The 16,001-nt window shown below is 48.1% G+C and overlaps 6 protein-coding genes across 10 annotated transcripts; 2 read left to right on the top strand and 4 right to left on the bottom strand.

The window, feature by feature from the left end:
* The first annotated feature begins 261 nt into the window (after positions 1-261).
* On the top strand, positions 262-2,313 carry LOC131207750 (uncharacterized). Its single transcript, XM_058200375.1, has 2 exons — positions 262-988; positions 2,027-2,313. Exons 1-2 carry the CDS (start codon positions 262-264, stop codon positions 2,311-2,313), a joined length of 1,014 nt encoding a protein of 337 aa, XP_058056358.1.
* A 485-nt stretch (positions 2,314-2,798) lies between these two features.
* LOC131210106 (uncharacterized) lies at positions 2,799-3,195 on the top strand. Its single transcript, XM_058203306.1, has 2 exons — positions 2,799-2,878; positions 2,949-3,195. Exons 1-2 carry the CDS (start codon positions 2,800-2,802, stop codon positions 3,170-3,172), a joined length of 303 nt encoding a protein of 100 aa, XP_058059289.1. The 5' UTR covers position 2,799; the 3' UTR covers positions 3,173-3,195.
* Positions 3,162-4,147, bottom strand: LOC131210105 (uncharacterized). The gene is made up of 4 exons (XM_058203305.1): positions 3,892-4,147; positions 3,783-3,831; positions 3,392-3,722; positions 3,162-3,330 (listed from the first exon to the last, which is right to left on the bottom strand). Exons 1-4 carry the CDS (start codon positions 3,944-3,946, stop codon positions 3,202-3,204), a joined length of 564 nt encoding a protein of 187 aa, XP_058059288.1. The 5' UTR covers positions 3,947-4,147; the 3' UTR covers positions 3,162-3,201.
* A 103-nt stretch (positions 4,148-4,250) lies between these two features.
* On the bottom strand, positions 4,251-7,133 carry LOC131208741 (mucin-12). 2 transcript variants are annotated; one of them, XM_058201577.1, is made up of 5 exons: positions 6,993-7,133; positions 6,615-6,654; positions 6,492-6,509; positions 4,563-6,405; positions 4,251-4,501 (listed from the first exon to the last, which is right to left on the bottom strand). In XM_058201577.1, the coding sequence occupies exons 1-5, from the start codon at positions 7,045-7,047 to the stop codon at positions 4,346-4,348; spliced, it is 2,112 nt and encodes a 703-aa protein (XP_058057560.1). In that variant the 5' UTR covers positions 7,048-7,133; the 3' UTR covers positions 4,251-4,345. The 2 variants fall into 2 exon arrangements, with proteins under 2 accessions (XP_058057560.1, XP_058057561.1); XM_058201578.1 differs by lacking the exon at positions 6,492-6,509.
* A 490-nt stretch (positions 7,134-7,623) lies between these two features.
* Positions 7,624-12,662, bottom strand: LOC131212981 (neurogenic protein mastermind). 4 transcript variants are annotated; one of them, XM_058207092.1, is made up of 8 exons: positions 12,539-12,662; positions 10,320-10,379; positions 10,236-10,250; positions 9,980-10,172; positions 9,219-9,320; positions 8,485-8,713; positions 8,335-8,404; positions 7,624-8,146 (listed from the first exon to the last, which is right to left on the bottom strand). In XM_058207092.1, the coding sequence occupies exons 2-8, from the start codon at positions 10,363-10,365 to the stop codon at positions 8,028-8,030; spliced, it is 774 nt and encodes a 257-aa protein (XP_058063075.1). In that variant the 5' UTR covers positions 10,366-10,379; positions 12,539-12,662; the 3' UTR covers positions 7,624-8,027. The 4 variants fall into 4 exon arrangements, with proteins under 4 accessions (XP_058063075.1, XP_058063073.1, XP_058063074.1 ...); XM_058207090.1 differs by having other exon boundaries at positions 9,980-10,250; XM_058207091.1 differs by lacking the exon at positions 12,539-12,662 and adding an exon at positions 12,345-12,460 and having other exon boundaries at positions 9,980-10,250.
* Positions 12,663-13,358: 696 nt separating this feature from the next.
* LOC131212983 (uncharacterized) lies at positions 13,359-14,444 on the bottom strand. Its single transcript, XM_058207094.1, has 3 exons — positions 14,260-14,444; positions 14,014-14,169; positions 13,359-13,920 (listed from the first exon to the last, which is right to left on the bottom strand). The coding sequence occupies exons 1-3, from the start codon at positions 14,346-14,348 to the stop codon at positions 13,743-13,745; spliced, it is 423 nt and encodes a 140-aa protein (XP_058063077.1). The 5' UTR covers positions 14,349-14,444; the 3' UTR covers positions 13,359-13,742.
* Positions 14,445-16,001: the final 1,557 nt, after the last annotated feature.

Below are 16,001 nucleotides of genomic sequence, written 5' to 3'. Positions count from 1 at the left end.
CAAAGTCACCCCCGTGTTGGCGTGTTCTGCCAGAGGTAACGATCCCCCGCCATCTGATCATAAGCACTGCGCAAAAAAAAAACGCTCTAATGACCAATGGCGGTGGGGCCGTTCTTGGCGCGCAAATCTCGCGTCTCAGTCGCGGTTCGTCGCTTAACGAGCGCAGATATCTTTCGATTCGGACTGTGACTGCTGCTAGGACTCGATAGATTCGTGTTATTTTAAAGTTTGACTGGCTAGCGATTGTTGTTGAAAAACAAAATGGGCCACAGAGGACAGTGGAAGTATAGTGTTTTGAGTGTGCTCCTCTTTGGCTCCCTAATCACCTCGGCAGTGGTAAATCCATCCGCAAAAGTGGATTTTACTGAGGCGGACGACCTGAACGAGGAAGGGAATGGGGCCGGGTTCGTGAGTGTGTACAAAAACTTCCCCAAAATTCAAGTGACGGTCGATACGCAGAAACTGAAGCGCGTTCCGCAACCGGAAACCAAGAGCGACGAGTCCAGCTCGGGTAGTTCCGGTAGCTCCGGTTCGGAGTCCGTCGAGCGCCCGTCGGTTGGCGTGCGGACGGACATAACGATCGAGATATCGGAGGAAAGAGCCGGGAACGATACACGCCCGCCGGTGGCCGGTGGTGATCGGGAGGTGAAAAAGGATCGTAACGGCACTGGTGGTAAAAAGGATCGAGGTGACGGTGCACCGGACGATGACAATGCCAGCATACCGGTGTTCAAGGGTATGGCCGGAGTTTCGCCAGCCAAACCCAAACCAAAGCCAACGCCAGAGCGGGCGCCCCCGGGCGGGGGACCTATCTTGACCCTCGGTCAGCGGCCACCCTCGACTAGCTTCTTCTACGGAAGCGCCGATGATCGCAATCGAATCAGTGGAGAGTACGACGCCTGGAACGGACGGTCGCATCCACACACGGTCACGGCCATCTGGACAACGGAAAGGCCCTACCTACGGAGGGCGGAGCACGACTTTGCTGGTGAGTAGTTGAGGTGCAAGCAGAAGCTTTCGTGAAAAATGGTTGAAGGAGAATCAGACGAGGCACACGAGGGTGACAAAAGGGGTCGTTTAAATACTACGTCAATTGAAAGATCTGATAGTATTGTTGAAACGACATTTAGTGGCCTTTTTGGTGATGACAAGGCTCAAAAGGTTTGAAACGGCCTTAAATAAATAACTTAATCCACAATGAACAACGCTCAAAAGCAGTGTGATGCAAATTGTTCTAAAATAATGGAACAGTAAATTTCAAACACAAGTCATAAATACTTTAACCATAACGTAACAGTTGTAGTCCTCATTGGCTGCAAACCGTGCGCTAAATTGATGTTAATAATAATCGAATTAAAATAATCGAAAAATGTTGGAATGTTTAAAGCGCTCCAAAATTTGCCGTTGCTATGACTACGAAACTAGTCAACATGGTAATGAAGCTGTTTTAATATGTTCCAGAATTAATTGTTTTAATATTGCCTGGACCAATCACCTGGTGGGATTACGACGTAAAATCGATGAATAGACAACCTTGAGGTTTTAAATGAAGCGCGAAATTACTATGCTGAATATTTTCTTAATATCTTCATCGAACACCCAAAAAATACTAATACTAGCCAGTTTGTTCCTATAATAGTTTGAAAAGTACACCTAAAATTTGAAAGGGGCTCACCCGAAGATCATCCGGCTCCGCTTTCAACTTCCGAATGATTACCGAACTGCCGAGTTTCGACCAATTTTCGTGTGCCTTATTGTTGGCATTTACAAATTGAGCATTTCAATCCTGCTAAACATACTTTGTACTTTGCTATCGAAGCTTTCGTCCGAGCTGGTTGATTTATTTCTCATTCCAACAATGAGACAATAAATTCAACTACGATGCGTTTCTTTTCCATGTTTTGAGCAAAAACACATCAAATATGCATTCCCCATATGCATGAGTATCACACGATAGCGATCTTCCCAAGCGACACCGACCGTGCATCGATTCACAGTTCCATTCCCGTTCCCCCCGTCCGTGCAGGTCCCGGTCAGCACCAGCAGACCTACTACAAAGGGTACATTCCGTTCAATGTGGGCCACCATCACCACCAGCATCCTCAATCGACCGAGCATCACCATTCGGGAGACTGGAAACCGTGTTACTGCAGCATCTACCAGCCGTGGGCCGCACGTGCCCCTACGAATCCCGTTCTTCCCCCGGCGCCCCACTCACCACCTGCCACGGTTCCACCCAGGAGTAAGGTGGACAACAAAGTGGACGTCCCGAGTGCATCGTACCGGCAGCAGCAGTACCGCTCCATCCACTAACACTAGCTCCTGCGGGAAGTCGTTTCATTAGCGCATAATCACCCACCTCACCCACTAGTCCGTAAGAGTCGGCCGCTTCATCGTCAAAATGACCAATAAAATGTGACACACTTTTTCCAACGCCGTCCCTTTTTGTGAACACATTTCTCCAAACCCGATCCCCGGATCTAATGGTCCAGAGAGATGCATCGATTATGTCACCTTCCACTAAACCAACACAGCCACCTGAGAAAGGCGCGTAGGCAACGAACACCCAACGGCCTACTGAGCGCTAGACTTTGGAAAGGGTTTCCAAGGCAGCAATGCAACAACTACGCTCGTGGTGGTGTCTGTGAGAACTGATCGTCCAGCAAGATTGATAAGACGATTCAAATTCGACGCAGTTCAGTACCGCTGGAGATTCAGTCTGCGTTTGGCGGTCACTCGAAATCGAAGGTTTTGCTTGATTTCCTTGTTTTTTTTAAAGAAAAAAGTCCCAGATCGAAAATGATGACCCGAAAGAGTCTACTACTTGTGACACTGGGACTAGTGATGGTGATCAGTTTTCCAGCATACTCCGGGGCAGGTACACAGAAATGCTGCGTCCGTTGCCGGAAGAAGGCGCACTCACAGCTAACGATGTTAACCTCACACAGCTCCCCGACCGGTGGACGACCCCGTAGATCAGATGGAAGAAATGGAGGAACTGGGATTAGTTGGCTGTAATCATGCCGTCACCGTGACGGTTCTCCCCTTGCCCGGATTCACCGCGACACCGGATCCTCGATCGTCGTCGTCGTCAATATCATTTGAATCGAGTGAAAGTGAATCGAAGGAGAAAACAACCGCTAGTGACACGCCAACTATGATTAAGGAGTAAAAGGAAACCTGTGTTTATTGAACGACCTGTCAGTGCATGATGAGTCGGTCCGGGTCGGCTGGAGGGCCACGTCCGAAAATAGTAGGCTCCACGAACTCTACCGCATCCGAATCCGCAGTCAGTCGCAGTTCCTCCGGGATGAAGACGCTTCTTGCGTACTACAAAAAAGGCAGCCTTTGACACTTCGAACATATCAACAAATCTAATCCACATTCTTACCATCGATACGTTCGGTAGCTCAAGCTGATTCGTATCGGCCACGGTGAACATGAGACGATCCTCATCGAACAATACCTTGGAAGTGGTTGATTGTATGACCGGCTCAGTGGACGACTTCGGTGGCTTGGCGGAGGTTTGCCACCACCAAATATTAGGCGTATCCGCATTTGGGACCTCTCGGGGAGCCTCGGTGGTAGTGGTCGCTAAAGGCCGAGCCGTTGTCGTTGTTGTCCAAGGTGGAATCCAGAGCATCCTCGAAACCTTCTCGTTCACACCGTTCAGAAACTCTCGCTTCCTCTCGTAAACCGTGTGCGACAGATTGGCCACCTTCCTGAATGAAATGTTCCTGTTACTCACGACGGGTTCTCTGAACGGCTCTCGAATCTCTTACCCTAGCAGCCCACTCCCATCTTGCTTACCCCAGCCCCCCAGTACTGGAGCTGCAATGGATGGAACTATGAAACGTGACGCTTCAGGCTATAAACCACAAATCCGCTTACAGGAGTACACTTCTCCGACGCCGATCGCTAGCAGACCCAACACTAACATGCGCATTATCACCTAACTTTACCTAAACAACCCGATCAGATCAGCTCTGCCCCGTGCTCTAAACACTGCACCCGGCCGAATGTAGTTGCGAAACAGAACCGAACCGATTTACGTCGGTGTCTACACTGAGCGTAGAGGGTCCCTCGGTGAAGTACTCGATTGTTTTGACCCAATTATCACCGGAACACTGATAGTCGACCATCGCTAGGCTCCTGTCAAGGCTTTTCGCAATGCTCGCGCTTATCAACTAATGAGTGAGAAGTTCGGAAACCGACCGGATCGGATCAAGGATTCGAACAGGGGCAACGGGTAACGTGTGTTCGATATTTATTCGTTAGCATCTTAGCAGCTACATAAATTAAATGTTTACTGATGACTGTGAGCTCCCGGGAACTCGCGATGGTTCTACGTCGTGTGCAAACTGTAGGTGCTTACTTTACCGTCATCCTCGAGCGTCGTCGTAGCCGCCTTATAACCCGTCGTTTTACCGTTGATATTGTGCTTCTCACTTTCGGCCGTCGAGAGCATGCTGTACGTTTTCGGTTTTCCATCATCGCCGTACTGTGTGGGAGAGAATACGAAGGTTAATCTGGTCCCAACGTCATCCGGAGTCACCACTTACCCTCTGCTCCGATGCCCATTTGGAGCTGCTGGACCAAGACTTGGTGCGCTGGAATCCACCCGGCATCGTTCCCATCCCAGCATCATCGGCACTCGATCCTCCGAACCGAGTGTCTGTGTCGATCGTCCCACTGCCCGCCACCGCCCCGTTGTGGACGTTCTGTGCCTGTACCCGAGCCAGTGATTCTGTTTCGCTCATGATGTTGTGCAGATCGGCATCAGCACCCAGCCCACCGGGACTTCCACCGGACGCACCAAACCGGCGACCCAGCTCATCGTTCGCAATCGGATAGTGCTGGAACCCGGCGCTCCCCTGCTTACTGTAACGGTTGCTGTGCGATGAACTGGACTGTGCCGAGTACTGCGAGCCATGACCGGCACCGCCCGTGCCAGCGCTGTAGTAGCCACCGGGATTCGAGTAGGTGTTGCTGCGCTGCTCCTGGACACTGCTGGACGCATGTCTGCTCGCAGCTCCGGTCGAAACCGGTTGGACCGGGACGGGTACGTAGCCTCCGCTACTGTGTCGCTGGTGCTCGGAGGCACTTTCGTACTTGGACGAGGCTACTGATCCCGCTCCAGCCACCGGAACGACCTGCACATAACCCGGTGCCGAGTGGTACATTTGACGTCGCTGTGCTTCGGAAGTCTGCGAAGAGCTACTGTAACGGTTCGAACCGATTGGTGCTACGGTTGGGGTGTAGGAACCCGTGCGGACATAGCTATGCTCTCGACGATGCGACGATGAAGAGGTACCGCCAGATACGGGGACACCGGTGTCGGTTTCGACTTCATCCTCTACGAGTGTATCGCCGTCAACCTGATCGATGTGCCCTCGCGTCCCGTAGATCGCTTCCGGTTGTTGTACCGATTGGTGAACCGATTGGACCCGCTGTGTACGCTGCTCATCGAGACGCTCGGTAAGCGCCGGTTGCACTATGTTCAGATTGACAACGCGCCCCGAAGAATCATAGGCCGTCGACGTCGTCGAAGAGTCTTCGACTCGGGACCGAGACGGTGCGGCGTAGTATTGGACCGAGGACGGCATCGGTTTCGAGTACAGAACGTACGTGTTACCCTTCGCAGGATACTGCTGGCGGTACTGAAGATCCTGCTGCTGTTGCTGCGAGGTGAACTCATTGCGCCTCGCGTAGTCACTGTTGGTGCCGGAAGAATAGGCGACCGGCTGCAAATGCTGTTGGTCCGCCGATGACGACGAGACGTAGCTGGAGCGAGTGTTGAAGGTGTTGCTCGCGGCCGTATCAGCCGTGGGCACGTAAACCACGCTGGCCGTGGCCGGTCTGGTGACCACCGAGCTCGATCGCTCGTAGCTGCTCTGGGAAGCATGGGTCTGTGGGGCAGGAACCGGATATACCAGGGGTTGAATGTACGTTCCCTCGCGGATGCCACTCGTAGCGATTACGTTGCCCGAATGTACCCGGTCACGCGCCTGGGTACTGTACAGTTGTCCCAGTACCGGTTGGGCTGCCGCTGAGGCCGTATGCTGACGGGAGGATGATGAGCTCGAGAAGCTCGATCGGGTACCGGTGGAAGCAACTGGATATACGATCGGTGCGGCGACCGCATTCTGGACGCTAGTCTCGTGACGCGAAGAACTCGACGAGTACTTCTGGGATGTTCCGGATGTCGCTCCACCGGCCGAAGTAAAGCCTACGATACCCTGTCCGATAGTTTCCGCATCTCCAGCATCCGCCGACATGTAGCAAAGCGTTTCGCAAGGACCGGACGAGACACTACCGGAAGCTACCAGAGCGGCCGACTGCTGTAGACGATCCGCGGCAGCTCTGCGGGCCGCGTTCACCGATGACTCGTGCTGCGAGTAGTGTCTGGAAGGAGATTGCATTCAGTCGAACCCAGGAAACAAATGCAACGAGCGGTCCTTACAACTGATCACTTCTGTACTGATACTCACATTCCCGTTACGGCATGACTTTGTGAGGCAAAGGTAATAATGAGGGGCCGCAAGTAGGAGAAAAGTAACAATGCATAAGAAATCACAGGCTCACCACGAAGGGGACTCGCTTAGAATACTCACTTATTGTGTACCGAAATATCTTCTGACCACGATGCGGAACCTATCGGAGATAGAAATAGGCCACGGTTTGAAATTTGAATGAGCCATGCAAGGATACACTTATGTTGGTACTAAAATTCTCATTTCTCTGTTTAAACTTGAACATTCTGGTTCTACCATCTTCAGTAATCTCACTTCAGAACGCACTTTGCACTTCGTAGAACATCCGAGAACCATTGATAGGCCGAATCATACACTTGGCCATTTTTTGATAAGCTTGTGGCATGACATCATTCTTACGGAGAAACATTTTTTCAACCAAATCAAAAGCGATTCGCAACGTTTCAGCCTCAGACACAGCCTCTCCATGAATCACATCCAGGGCGGTCCTTCTTTTACCTGCACTACTGATGCCAACCAGAACGCCGGCGGCGAACACCAACGACTTCCACATGGTGACGGCTGTTGTTTTTCAACTTCCACTGTTGTGTTCAAGCACTCCACTAACCCCAACGGATCCTGCACTTCTTAGCTGTTCGCTGGCACAGCGAGAACTGAAATTTTTATAGAACCTCCCGCCCGTGTTATAGCCAGCCCTGTGCCCAACTATCTGCGCCGCTGACGGCGTGTGCGTTCTCGACAAGCTGACCTCCGCTTCCATCGATTGACACCCGTTATCAAGATTCGTCCTGTCTCTTTCGACTCCATGACAGCACGATCACTGGCACTGCCGAGCAAGGAGCAAACCAATCCACTGGACTCGGTCTCGGTCTGGACCTACTGTTTACTGCTGGCTACGGCTACCGCCCTTGGGAGACGATCGTCCATTATCAGTCCGACGTGGCAAGCGGAAGCAAAGTTTCTTCCTGCATGCCAAGTGTCAGCAAACGGAAACTCGGTCTAGGTCAATAGGCTTGTTTCAGGAACTTCTGTGTTCTGGTCGTCATTCTGGTTGACAACGTTCGCGATCAAGGAAGCGCCACTCAGCTCAGCTAGTGGCCAACGAAATGAAGGTCCCAGGTTGTTCCGAAGTGATATCTCATGATTTTATTGTTGATCACTAAAATACCCTTGTTTTCCAGAGGTGGTATTTTCATACAATTAAGGTTTGTTAAAAATATCAAAATGCGAGACGAGAAATGCTCGTGCAAGATATTACAAGTTAGTGGATTACAAGTACTTCTTTTCTGTTTAGTCTGGTTAGGGGTTCCTTAAGTAAGTCTCTTCAGTCATCCTATGGTCGCCGATTTTAGTTCTAAACTTACAAACTTCGTAACATTGTAGGTGCTATTCCGCAAATGCAGATGCATGATCGCTAGGCTAATTATTGTTTCAAATGCTGGTCAAAGCTACTAAATTTCACTGTTGAGTGTGTTGGAGTGTATTTGTGTGAGGGTTGTTGCCCCTGTTGGTGTACCCTCCTCGGTGACGCATTTAGGAATGGACTCGGTGGGTTGTAATTTTGCCATTATCGTTCACCGACGTTATCGCTTCGCGGTGCGTTTGCCCATTGATGTTCGAGGAGGACGTGAAGCTGGAGACTCCAACGAATCCTGCACGGGAGAAGGAAGAAAAAGAAAAGGCAAACAATGTTGTTAGTATTTCAAAGCAATCCCGTTCGTTGTGTGGGATTTTAAGGCTGGAGTTCCCCGCGTCAAACAAACAGCTTTGCTGCGCATTTGGTTTTCTTGGAAAAATTTGAAACTACTGCGAATGAACCGTCTTCGAACAATTATCTTACCTGGTTTGCCATTCTGGAAGCCGGCAGCCTCATCCGTGCCACCGAAACGGGTATCAACATTGGGTACGGCCTAAAACGATGAAACAAGCGAAAAAAGGTAAGCATTTGGTGCCCAAACGTTATGGAAAATCAGAGCTGAGTGGTACATACCGGATTGTTCGGGTGGATCGCGGCCGTCTGATGGAATCCTCCCGGGCCGAACGAGGCAGACGAGCTGGCTATGTTAGGTCCTCCGAAGCCTGGACCACCGTAGTTACCGCCGGTGGCAAAGTTCGATGCGTACACCGGAACACCAGCATTCAGCGAGGACAGAGCGGCCTGCTGCTGACGAATGCTGTTGAACAGAGCTTGCTGGGCGGCGAACTGTTGCTGATACAGACTGTCGAATGGGAAAGAACGAAAATTCAAACGTTAGAAAAATGGATCCTCGACGATCGCCGCCAATACCTCCCAATTTGTACATTCATTCTAGGAACCGATGGAAGGTTGTGGCAGTGTTAGCGAAATGAGAAGTTCAGTTTATCATCCGTCTCTGGAACGGGTTCTCTCGGATGCAGTGGAAGATACTTAGTTTCACTCGAACACAGGGGCACAGACGAAACTACGATGGAGGTTTTAATTGAACGTTAGCGAGGTTGTTTGATATCCTAACAAGGATGGCCATTCAATTGAGCATTGATGTCCGGCACTACGGCTATGAGGTGGAACGCTGAACACGTGATAAATCGCTAGGATGGCGTGCGCTAAACGATGGATGATTCAGTTCCAACACACAAGATTTACGCTCAGTTGCATGCTTGTGACAAGACACGCTCGAAGCGTAGCCTCTCAGCTGCACTCGATCGCTGAATGAGTGATTAATATCTTTGCGCTGCGCGAATTACTTGATCTGATGTTGGTTTGGTTGGTTCCGCCAAGCGGATCCCAAAAGCGAAGCCGATGCCGATGCGGTAGCTCCCGGCCCGGAGCTGGATTGCGTCATGGAGCTTCACGGATAGCAGTGCCCACCAGCGATCTCCCGATCGTGTGTTGTTTGTTTGAACCGTGTGTAGTTTCGTGACATTGATTTACGTTGCGAAACCCCGGATTCGTGGACATGGAAGTTTCGAGTTAATTAACACCCGACGGAAGCGAAAACGGACGAGATGAGAATAGTGTAAATGTCTTTTTGGGAACGCAACGAATACTGCAACACTAAATCATAAAATAGGAAAGCCATTCCGGTGACAAGTCTCCGGACGATTACTTCTAGTTCACAAGAGACGAGAATTAAGCGTGGATTCTTCCGAATATCAAGATACAGTGCAACAAACTTGTCTATTGCTATCGTGCTTGCTTTCATTTCCTCCGAGTGAGGAGTGACTAAATGCTGGAGATCAAGCTAGTCGATCATGTGCTGGTGAATTTCTCTGTTTCTAACTACATAAAACAAATCAGTCCTAAATGGCACCATCATTCTGGCGATCGGTTTGACACCTCGCCGGAGCTTAATTCAAGACCCTGCAAGAGATCCAACAGACAGATTAAAATAGAGAGATAGACCAAGCCACCGAAAACAAGCAAGAGCTGCCATCACCATCGCATCTCATGAACTCTATAAGTCGTGTGTGGTGGGATGAAGTCGGTGATCATGTCATATCATTACTTGGCGAAGTTGGCCTGGATGCCCTGGAAGAAGCTGTTGAAGTCCACCGTCGGTGCGCCGACGAAGCCTGGCCCGAAACCGGGGGCTCCGAAGGGGCCACCGAAACCGGGTGCAAAGTTAGCGGTTCCGGCTCCGACCGCTACACCACCACCGTTGGGGCTGACGTAGTGGGTCGTGTAGCCACCATTGTAACCTGTACCGCCGTGAGGGAATTTGTCAGCATAGGCACCACCGGGAGACACGCTATTATAAACACCTGTTCCGGAGTATGCTGCAAGAGAGAGGATAATTTGTCTCGTTATTGAACGGGCTTTTATCGGAGCCGACGGCTATATCTTACCTGCCGATGCGCCGGCTATGAGGACACACACTATGAGCAACTTCATGACGTTCAAATTACCTACAGAAATCAGGTGGGCAGTGTTAGGGATTAGTACTATTGCGATAGTGTGAGATTCATACTCGACCAAGACTTAATTAAGCCCAAGTCGCATAATTGAAAGCAACCACAGCTTTTACGCCGTAAAAAGCTTCTTTAGGCTTTTTTCTTATCTTCCATGCTGGTATACGACACAGACATTCGTAAACGTGATTCAAGAAATCGCAAACAAAAAATGTTTTGATCAGCACAAGAGCAGGTCCGGGGAAAGACGCTTCGAAACACACCACAGCCGTTATCGTTAACCTTTGGCACACACCTTCTCTGCTGGTCGTCGCGTGGATCCATGATGGGTAACACACTTTACTGTATAGCAATTTAAGCTTTCACTGTTAAGGGATTGTTATAATATCAACGGGAAGAGACGATCTTCAAAGATCACCAGATCTACTCAGCGGTTCAGTCGTAACTGCGCATCGACGGACGGCGCTTCGCGAATATAACAGAAATATTTTAAGACATTCGAGATCGTTCTCCTACTCTCTTTCGTTCTCTTAAATTCATTCTCTTATTCTTTCTCTTTGCCGAAATTGCAAAATACTATGACATCACTCACAAAAACCAGTGACCGAAGCGACGAAGGATTAGTCATGTTTGCCAGAACGGCAAGACTGGTCATAAAAGAATGAGCAAAAAAATACACCAAGATCGCCTTGGGGTCATAAGATCACGTCACACGTACGCTTCATTTCGCACACCCCCTGGGCTGCTTAAGAAATTTGTAAGGATGGCCAAACCGAACAGTGCCGGTTTCGCTACCATTAGATTTGAGACTAGAAAACCAAATGCTACCTCATCCAACGGAGACGATCCGGTTATCAAAGTGCAACCACAGAGAACCCAAGGAATCACACCTCTCGCCCATGACCGTGAACCGGTCTGTTGGCCAGAGTGATGAAATCTGTTTGCTCCGCGTGTACCTTCACCAAATTAACAACTTTTTCGTGTCTTTTGGGCGACGGACCTAGTACAGCGCTGGAGTAACTTGGTGCCATAAAGCGGTTTACTTGGCACCCTTGAGTCACCATTCGCTTAATTCTGAAGCAAAGGCGTTAATACATTAACATTCTTAACATTCTATTATTCAGTAACCGTTACAAAGGTCCACGATTTGAATGTGAATGTTATGCAGATGAGTTCGACCCCAAATGGTAACAATGCAATACCGGGAGCACAGGATCAGGAGCACAGGATGATCGTTAGCACGTTTGCTACCTTCAAAATGTCTCAAAAGCAATCGATCAGCTGAGCTGTCGGTTTGAAACTTTGAAGCTACCCAAACCAGGATCGTATCAACGCGGAGTTTTTTATGCAGATTACAATAACAATCGAACACGAACACGAGACACCGCTTAAACCAGTTTCGCTCCTTGGTTCGTATTTCCCCAAGAACCGGCCACCGGTATGACGTCGCCGGTTGACGTGTCCCGAGCTGCCTGGAGCTCAAACAGTCTAAAACCGGTCCGCCGTAGTCCGTGGTCGCCGAAAGAACGGAAGAAGACACGCTACCGATCGGCTTAAACTTCGTCGCATATGATTTAAACAAACTGTCTAACCCAAGGCCCGCGGACCATCGGTGTACATCGTCCTCGGTAAACACACCACAGTGGCAAGGGCGTGCCAGACCACACTGACCGCTACGTACGATTTCATGGTCAAGAGCATCATAACTTTGTTTACTGCCTTTATGAATGAATGGCCTATAACTTCTGCTACTAGTGCCTGGTACGATGGATTAAACAGCCGGTTTTAGATGGTGCCTAGACTTAAAACCAAAACCAAACTATGTACTGTCTCCGAAGAGTTATGAATAGAATAAACACAATAAAGGGTTCAGTTGATTAAATCACTTCACAAGGTAAACGCGTAGCGCATTTACGCCGCAATGGTATTTCCCATTCATGTAATTCGTTTACTCTATCTCACTTCGATTCTAATGCACTTCTCAGTCCAGACTGCCACTACGATAACAAGAATATGTCCGGTAACGGCGAATCTTGGCTGCGACCTTTAGTTGATCATCGGATCAATATCCCATCACAGCTAAGTACTCCTGCACCACTGTTTTTCGGCGTGCTCACCGGTCGCCGGTACTGCACTTAACTTGCGTAGTCACTTACACTTGTTTGCTGTTGCCGTTTCACTGGTTCCTGTCAAGATCAACTCTCCAAACAGCTAAAGATGAGCCGCGCACGATCGTTGAAACGTCTGAGACGAGAATGGATCGCGAACCGCGAACCGCGATCTTGTTTTATACAACGCTCTCGCGATTCAAAATTAAGAGAACTGAGAGAGACCGGAATGAAGAAAAATCGAGAGATGACCAATATTTTGAGGTGATGTGAGCGTGAGTGAAACAGAATGATCGCGAGAAGATTATTTTTATTACGAACAGTGTTTGAAGAACAAACGATCGATCAACGATCGACGAAAAGGGTGCAGAATTTCTAAAACGTTCAAAGCATAGCTTGGTTTCGAGACGTGGCGTCTACGGCTGAAATGATGATACAAATCGGAGGCTTCTTTGAATCCTATCACGATCAGTGAACATCTTTACAGTTGGAACGCAGAAAGCAGAGATTGGGTTCACCACTCAACCCAATGGGTGAACTGTCGTTTTTACGCAAATTAGCGAAAGTGACCACCTTTATGTTAAGAAAGCGACCACCTTTAGTAGCGAAAGCGAGCATACTAAATGGTCATCTCGATGCAGTCGTAGCTAATTCTGCTTGACGATTGACGATCGATCATATCGCTACCGGGACTTCCCATTCCGCGGTGAGCTCCAACATAATACCGGGACTTGAAGGGGTTGAAGGTCCGAGCAAATAATAATGTAACGTCTAGGTCATCTTCTATTTGTTTTTTTGTACTGTTGATAATCTATGTTGATACCCTTGGCTAAGGAACTGCCTATCAGTACAAGGGGCAGGAAAAAAACTTTTAACAATGTTTTACCTAATTTTAATAAAATTGTGATAATGAAATACGTTGCCTACCTTCTCGGATGTCGGATGTTACAGCCGTTTATATCGCTTACGTTTTCAGAAATCTACGATTTGCCCAATCTCTTTCAGAATCATATCGGCACAGAATCAGCTAGTACTCTGTGGTGTGGCCTCTGATGAATCCTCCTTTTCGGATGCACTCGGGCGCCTCAAGAACCTCCATTGGCTTTCGGGATTTCTCATTAATTATTTAAATGACTACTCTATCAACGGGGGAAAGGCTGATTTTTTTGTGCAATCGATTCAAGGCTTTTTTTCGTGGCTCGTACTGGCGACGTCAGATCGAACGCCACGGATGCGACGGGCTGCGCTGATGTCAACCGAGGTTTTGGAAAAACTTGCGCCACCTTCTGCTCATCAGTATGCCAGGGATTGTCGAGGTAGTGGCGGATTTCTTGCTCGTCCCGGAACTGCTCTGAGCGCTCAGCCCGGACCCTGTGGTGGCAGTAGCACCAGCATTTGTGTTCCCACTGGTCGAGACCGAACCACTATGGCTGGATTCGCGTTTTTGCAAACCGTTTGAAAACAAAGAATTTTTGGTCGGTCTGTGAGAACATCATTGACGATCGCTTCTAAAGGTAACGTACCTGATAGTGATGGGTTGATTGCTTACCGACGTGGCCACGGACGTCGCATGGGAAACGGAAACCCCCGGCAAGGACGGTGGAGGCGGTCCGCCTGGAAGAAGTGCGGGAATGATTGTACCGATGATCGGTAACACGGCGGGAATGATCACTGAGGCACTGTGGGGGGAAATTTGGGAACACAAACAATCACAACCGGTGTTTGGAGCCGGATCTCCGTTCATCGCGATTTACGCACACCATTCTTACCCAGGGAATGTCTTTGCTTCTTCGCCACAAGCCAAAGATCCGAGGGCTGCCAGTGCTATCCAGAAGAGAGCCGGCCTTTCAAACTGCATGATGAAAAGCTTCTTCGTGTTCGAATTGAAGGATACGATTTCGGCGTAAGTTTGACCGAACTTCGCGGTTCGTTCGCCAGCATAGCAATGAAACCAGCCAACTGCGACCGACCAACGCTCAATACGTTACTGTCTGTGCTCATTAAAAATGCTAACTGTCGAAGGAGAACCACAACCCAGTGCCGATTCGGGTACCAGAGAGAGGATAGCATTGTCCAAGGTTAATGTCGTTAAATGGGCGATCAGCCAACCTGCAATGGAAAGAAAGTTATTAGCGACTGCATTAAACTGCTCACTGGGGCAGACGTTCTACAAAAGGATCGCCTTAGAATTACGCAATAAGCCTTGCTGTCAATGCTGTCCATCTGTGATTGATAAACTTGCCTGGCCTTCATATTGTTTTAGGATAGGATTGTTTTATGTTGATGACCTTCGCACGGAAGTTTTATGATTTCGACTTACCAAAGGGTGAAAACTTTATTAGATCTCACAAAACCAAGTCTTGGTCAAGTATTCCAATGTACGATTTGATGTAATGCAAAGAAGCCCTAGATTTTTACAGCAAACCCGTAATTTCCACATCGTTGGAAAATCGGTCAAAATTAGCCATTTTGTTAACCCGCCAGCTAGGGCGGAGAAAATTTAAATGATAAAAAAATTCTTAACGTTCTCGAATCTGTTCTCATGCAATATCGTGTTCTTTTACCGCAAGATAATTTGTGAGAGTAATTTTTGCTTCATTGAACGAATAATTGAATGATTATACTCGTAATTTTATCGGATTGATAATTTTCATTTTAGCCGATCCTGTCCAAATTGCTCAGAACCGGAATGTTAGAAAACTTGTTTCGTTTCAAACCGATTACGATAATACATCGACATAAATGCATTGGACTCTGCTTCATCATCATCTCGTTTCAATCAACGCAGATTTAATAAAGATTTGACAATTTGTAGACTAAAATTAGTTGCCTCTATCGAGAAGTTTATCAAAATTGAACGATACGACTTGAAATATTTTCCAAAGACACCGCCAAATCACACAGGTTAAAGCATTAGCGTTTCACTGTTTAATGTCTAAGAGCCGAATGTTAGGCGATTACAGCTCAAATAATACATCTATAATACAAAAGAAAAAAAACTGTTTTATTTCTAACGTACTCGTTTTTGATTTTCTAAAAATTCAAATGGCATAGTTGCTGAATCTGTCGAATCTGGCTGAAGTCAACTGTGGCAATCGAAATGTCAAACTACGAAAACATAAACAAACGAAAGCGTTCGAAACGCGCGAATAACTATTCTTTCGTAGTTAAAATAAACGTTGTGTTTCTTGTTTCTCGTTAAAATCAGTTTGCATCCGTCTAAAATAATGTGAGATATCATGACAAAAGCCTAAGTAAACTGTAATTCTGTTATTGACCATAAAATCACCTCTTTCCAGGCTTCGTAAAACGGAAATCCAATCACCTCAAATGATTCGTTTGCCTGCAACCGGTATTACACTTTGTGGTAGATTTAGGAACGTCTTGAACAATGGTGGATGACCTACAAGATTGCATTTGTAAACTTTCGATTGTACAAGTTTCGTAAAAATACGCAGAATGCAAGTTATGTTTCTTTCGATGTGAAACGTTGATCGAAACGCACGGTTCG

Source organism: Anopheles bellator, chromosome 2, assembly GCF_943735745.2.
Source record: "Anopheles bellator chromosome 2, idAnoBellAS_SP24_06.2, whole genome shotgun sequence".
Taxonomy (NCBI): Eukaryota; Metazoa; Arthropoda; class Insecta; order Diptera; family Culicidae; genus Anopheles; species Anopheles bellator.
Note: the sequence above shows the minus strand (reverse complement) of the source record. Positions and strands in the feature narration are given on the sequence as shown.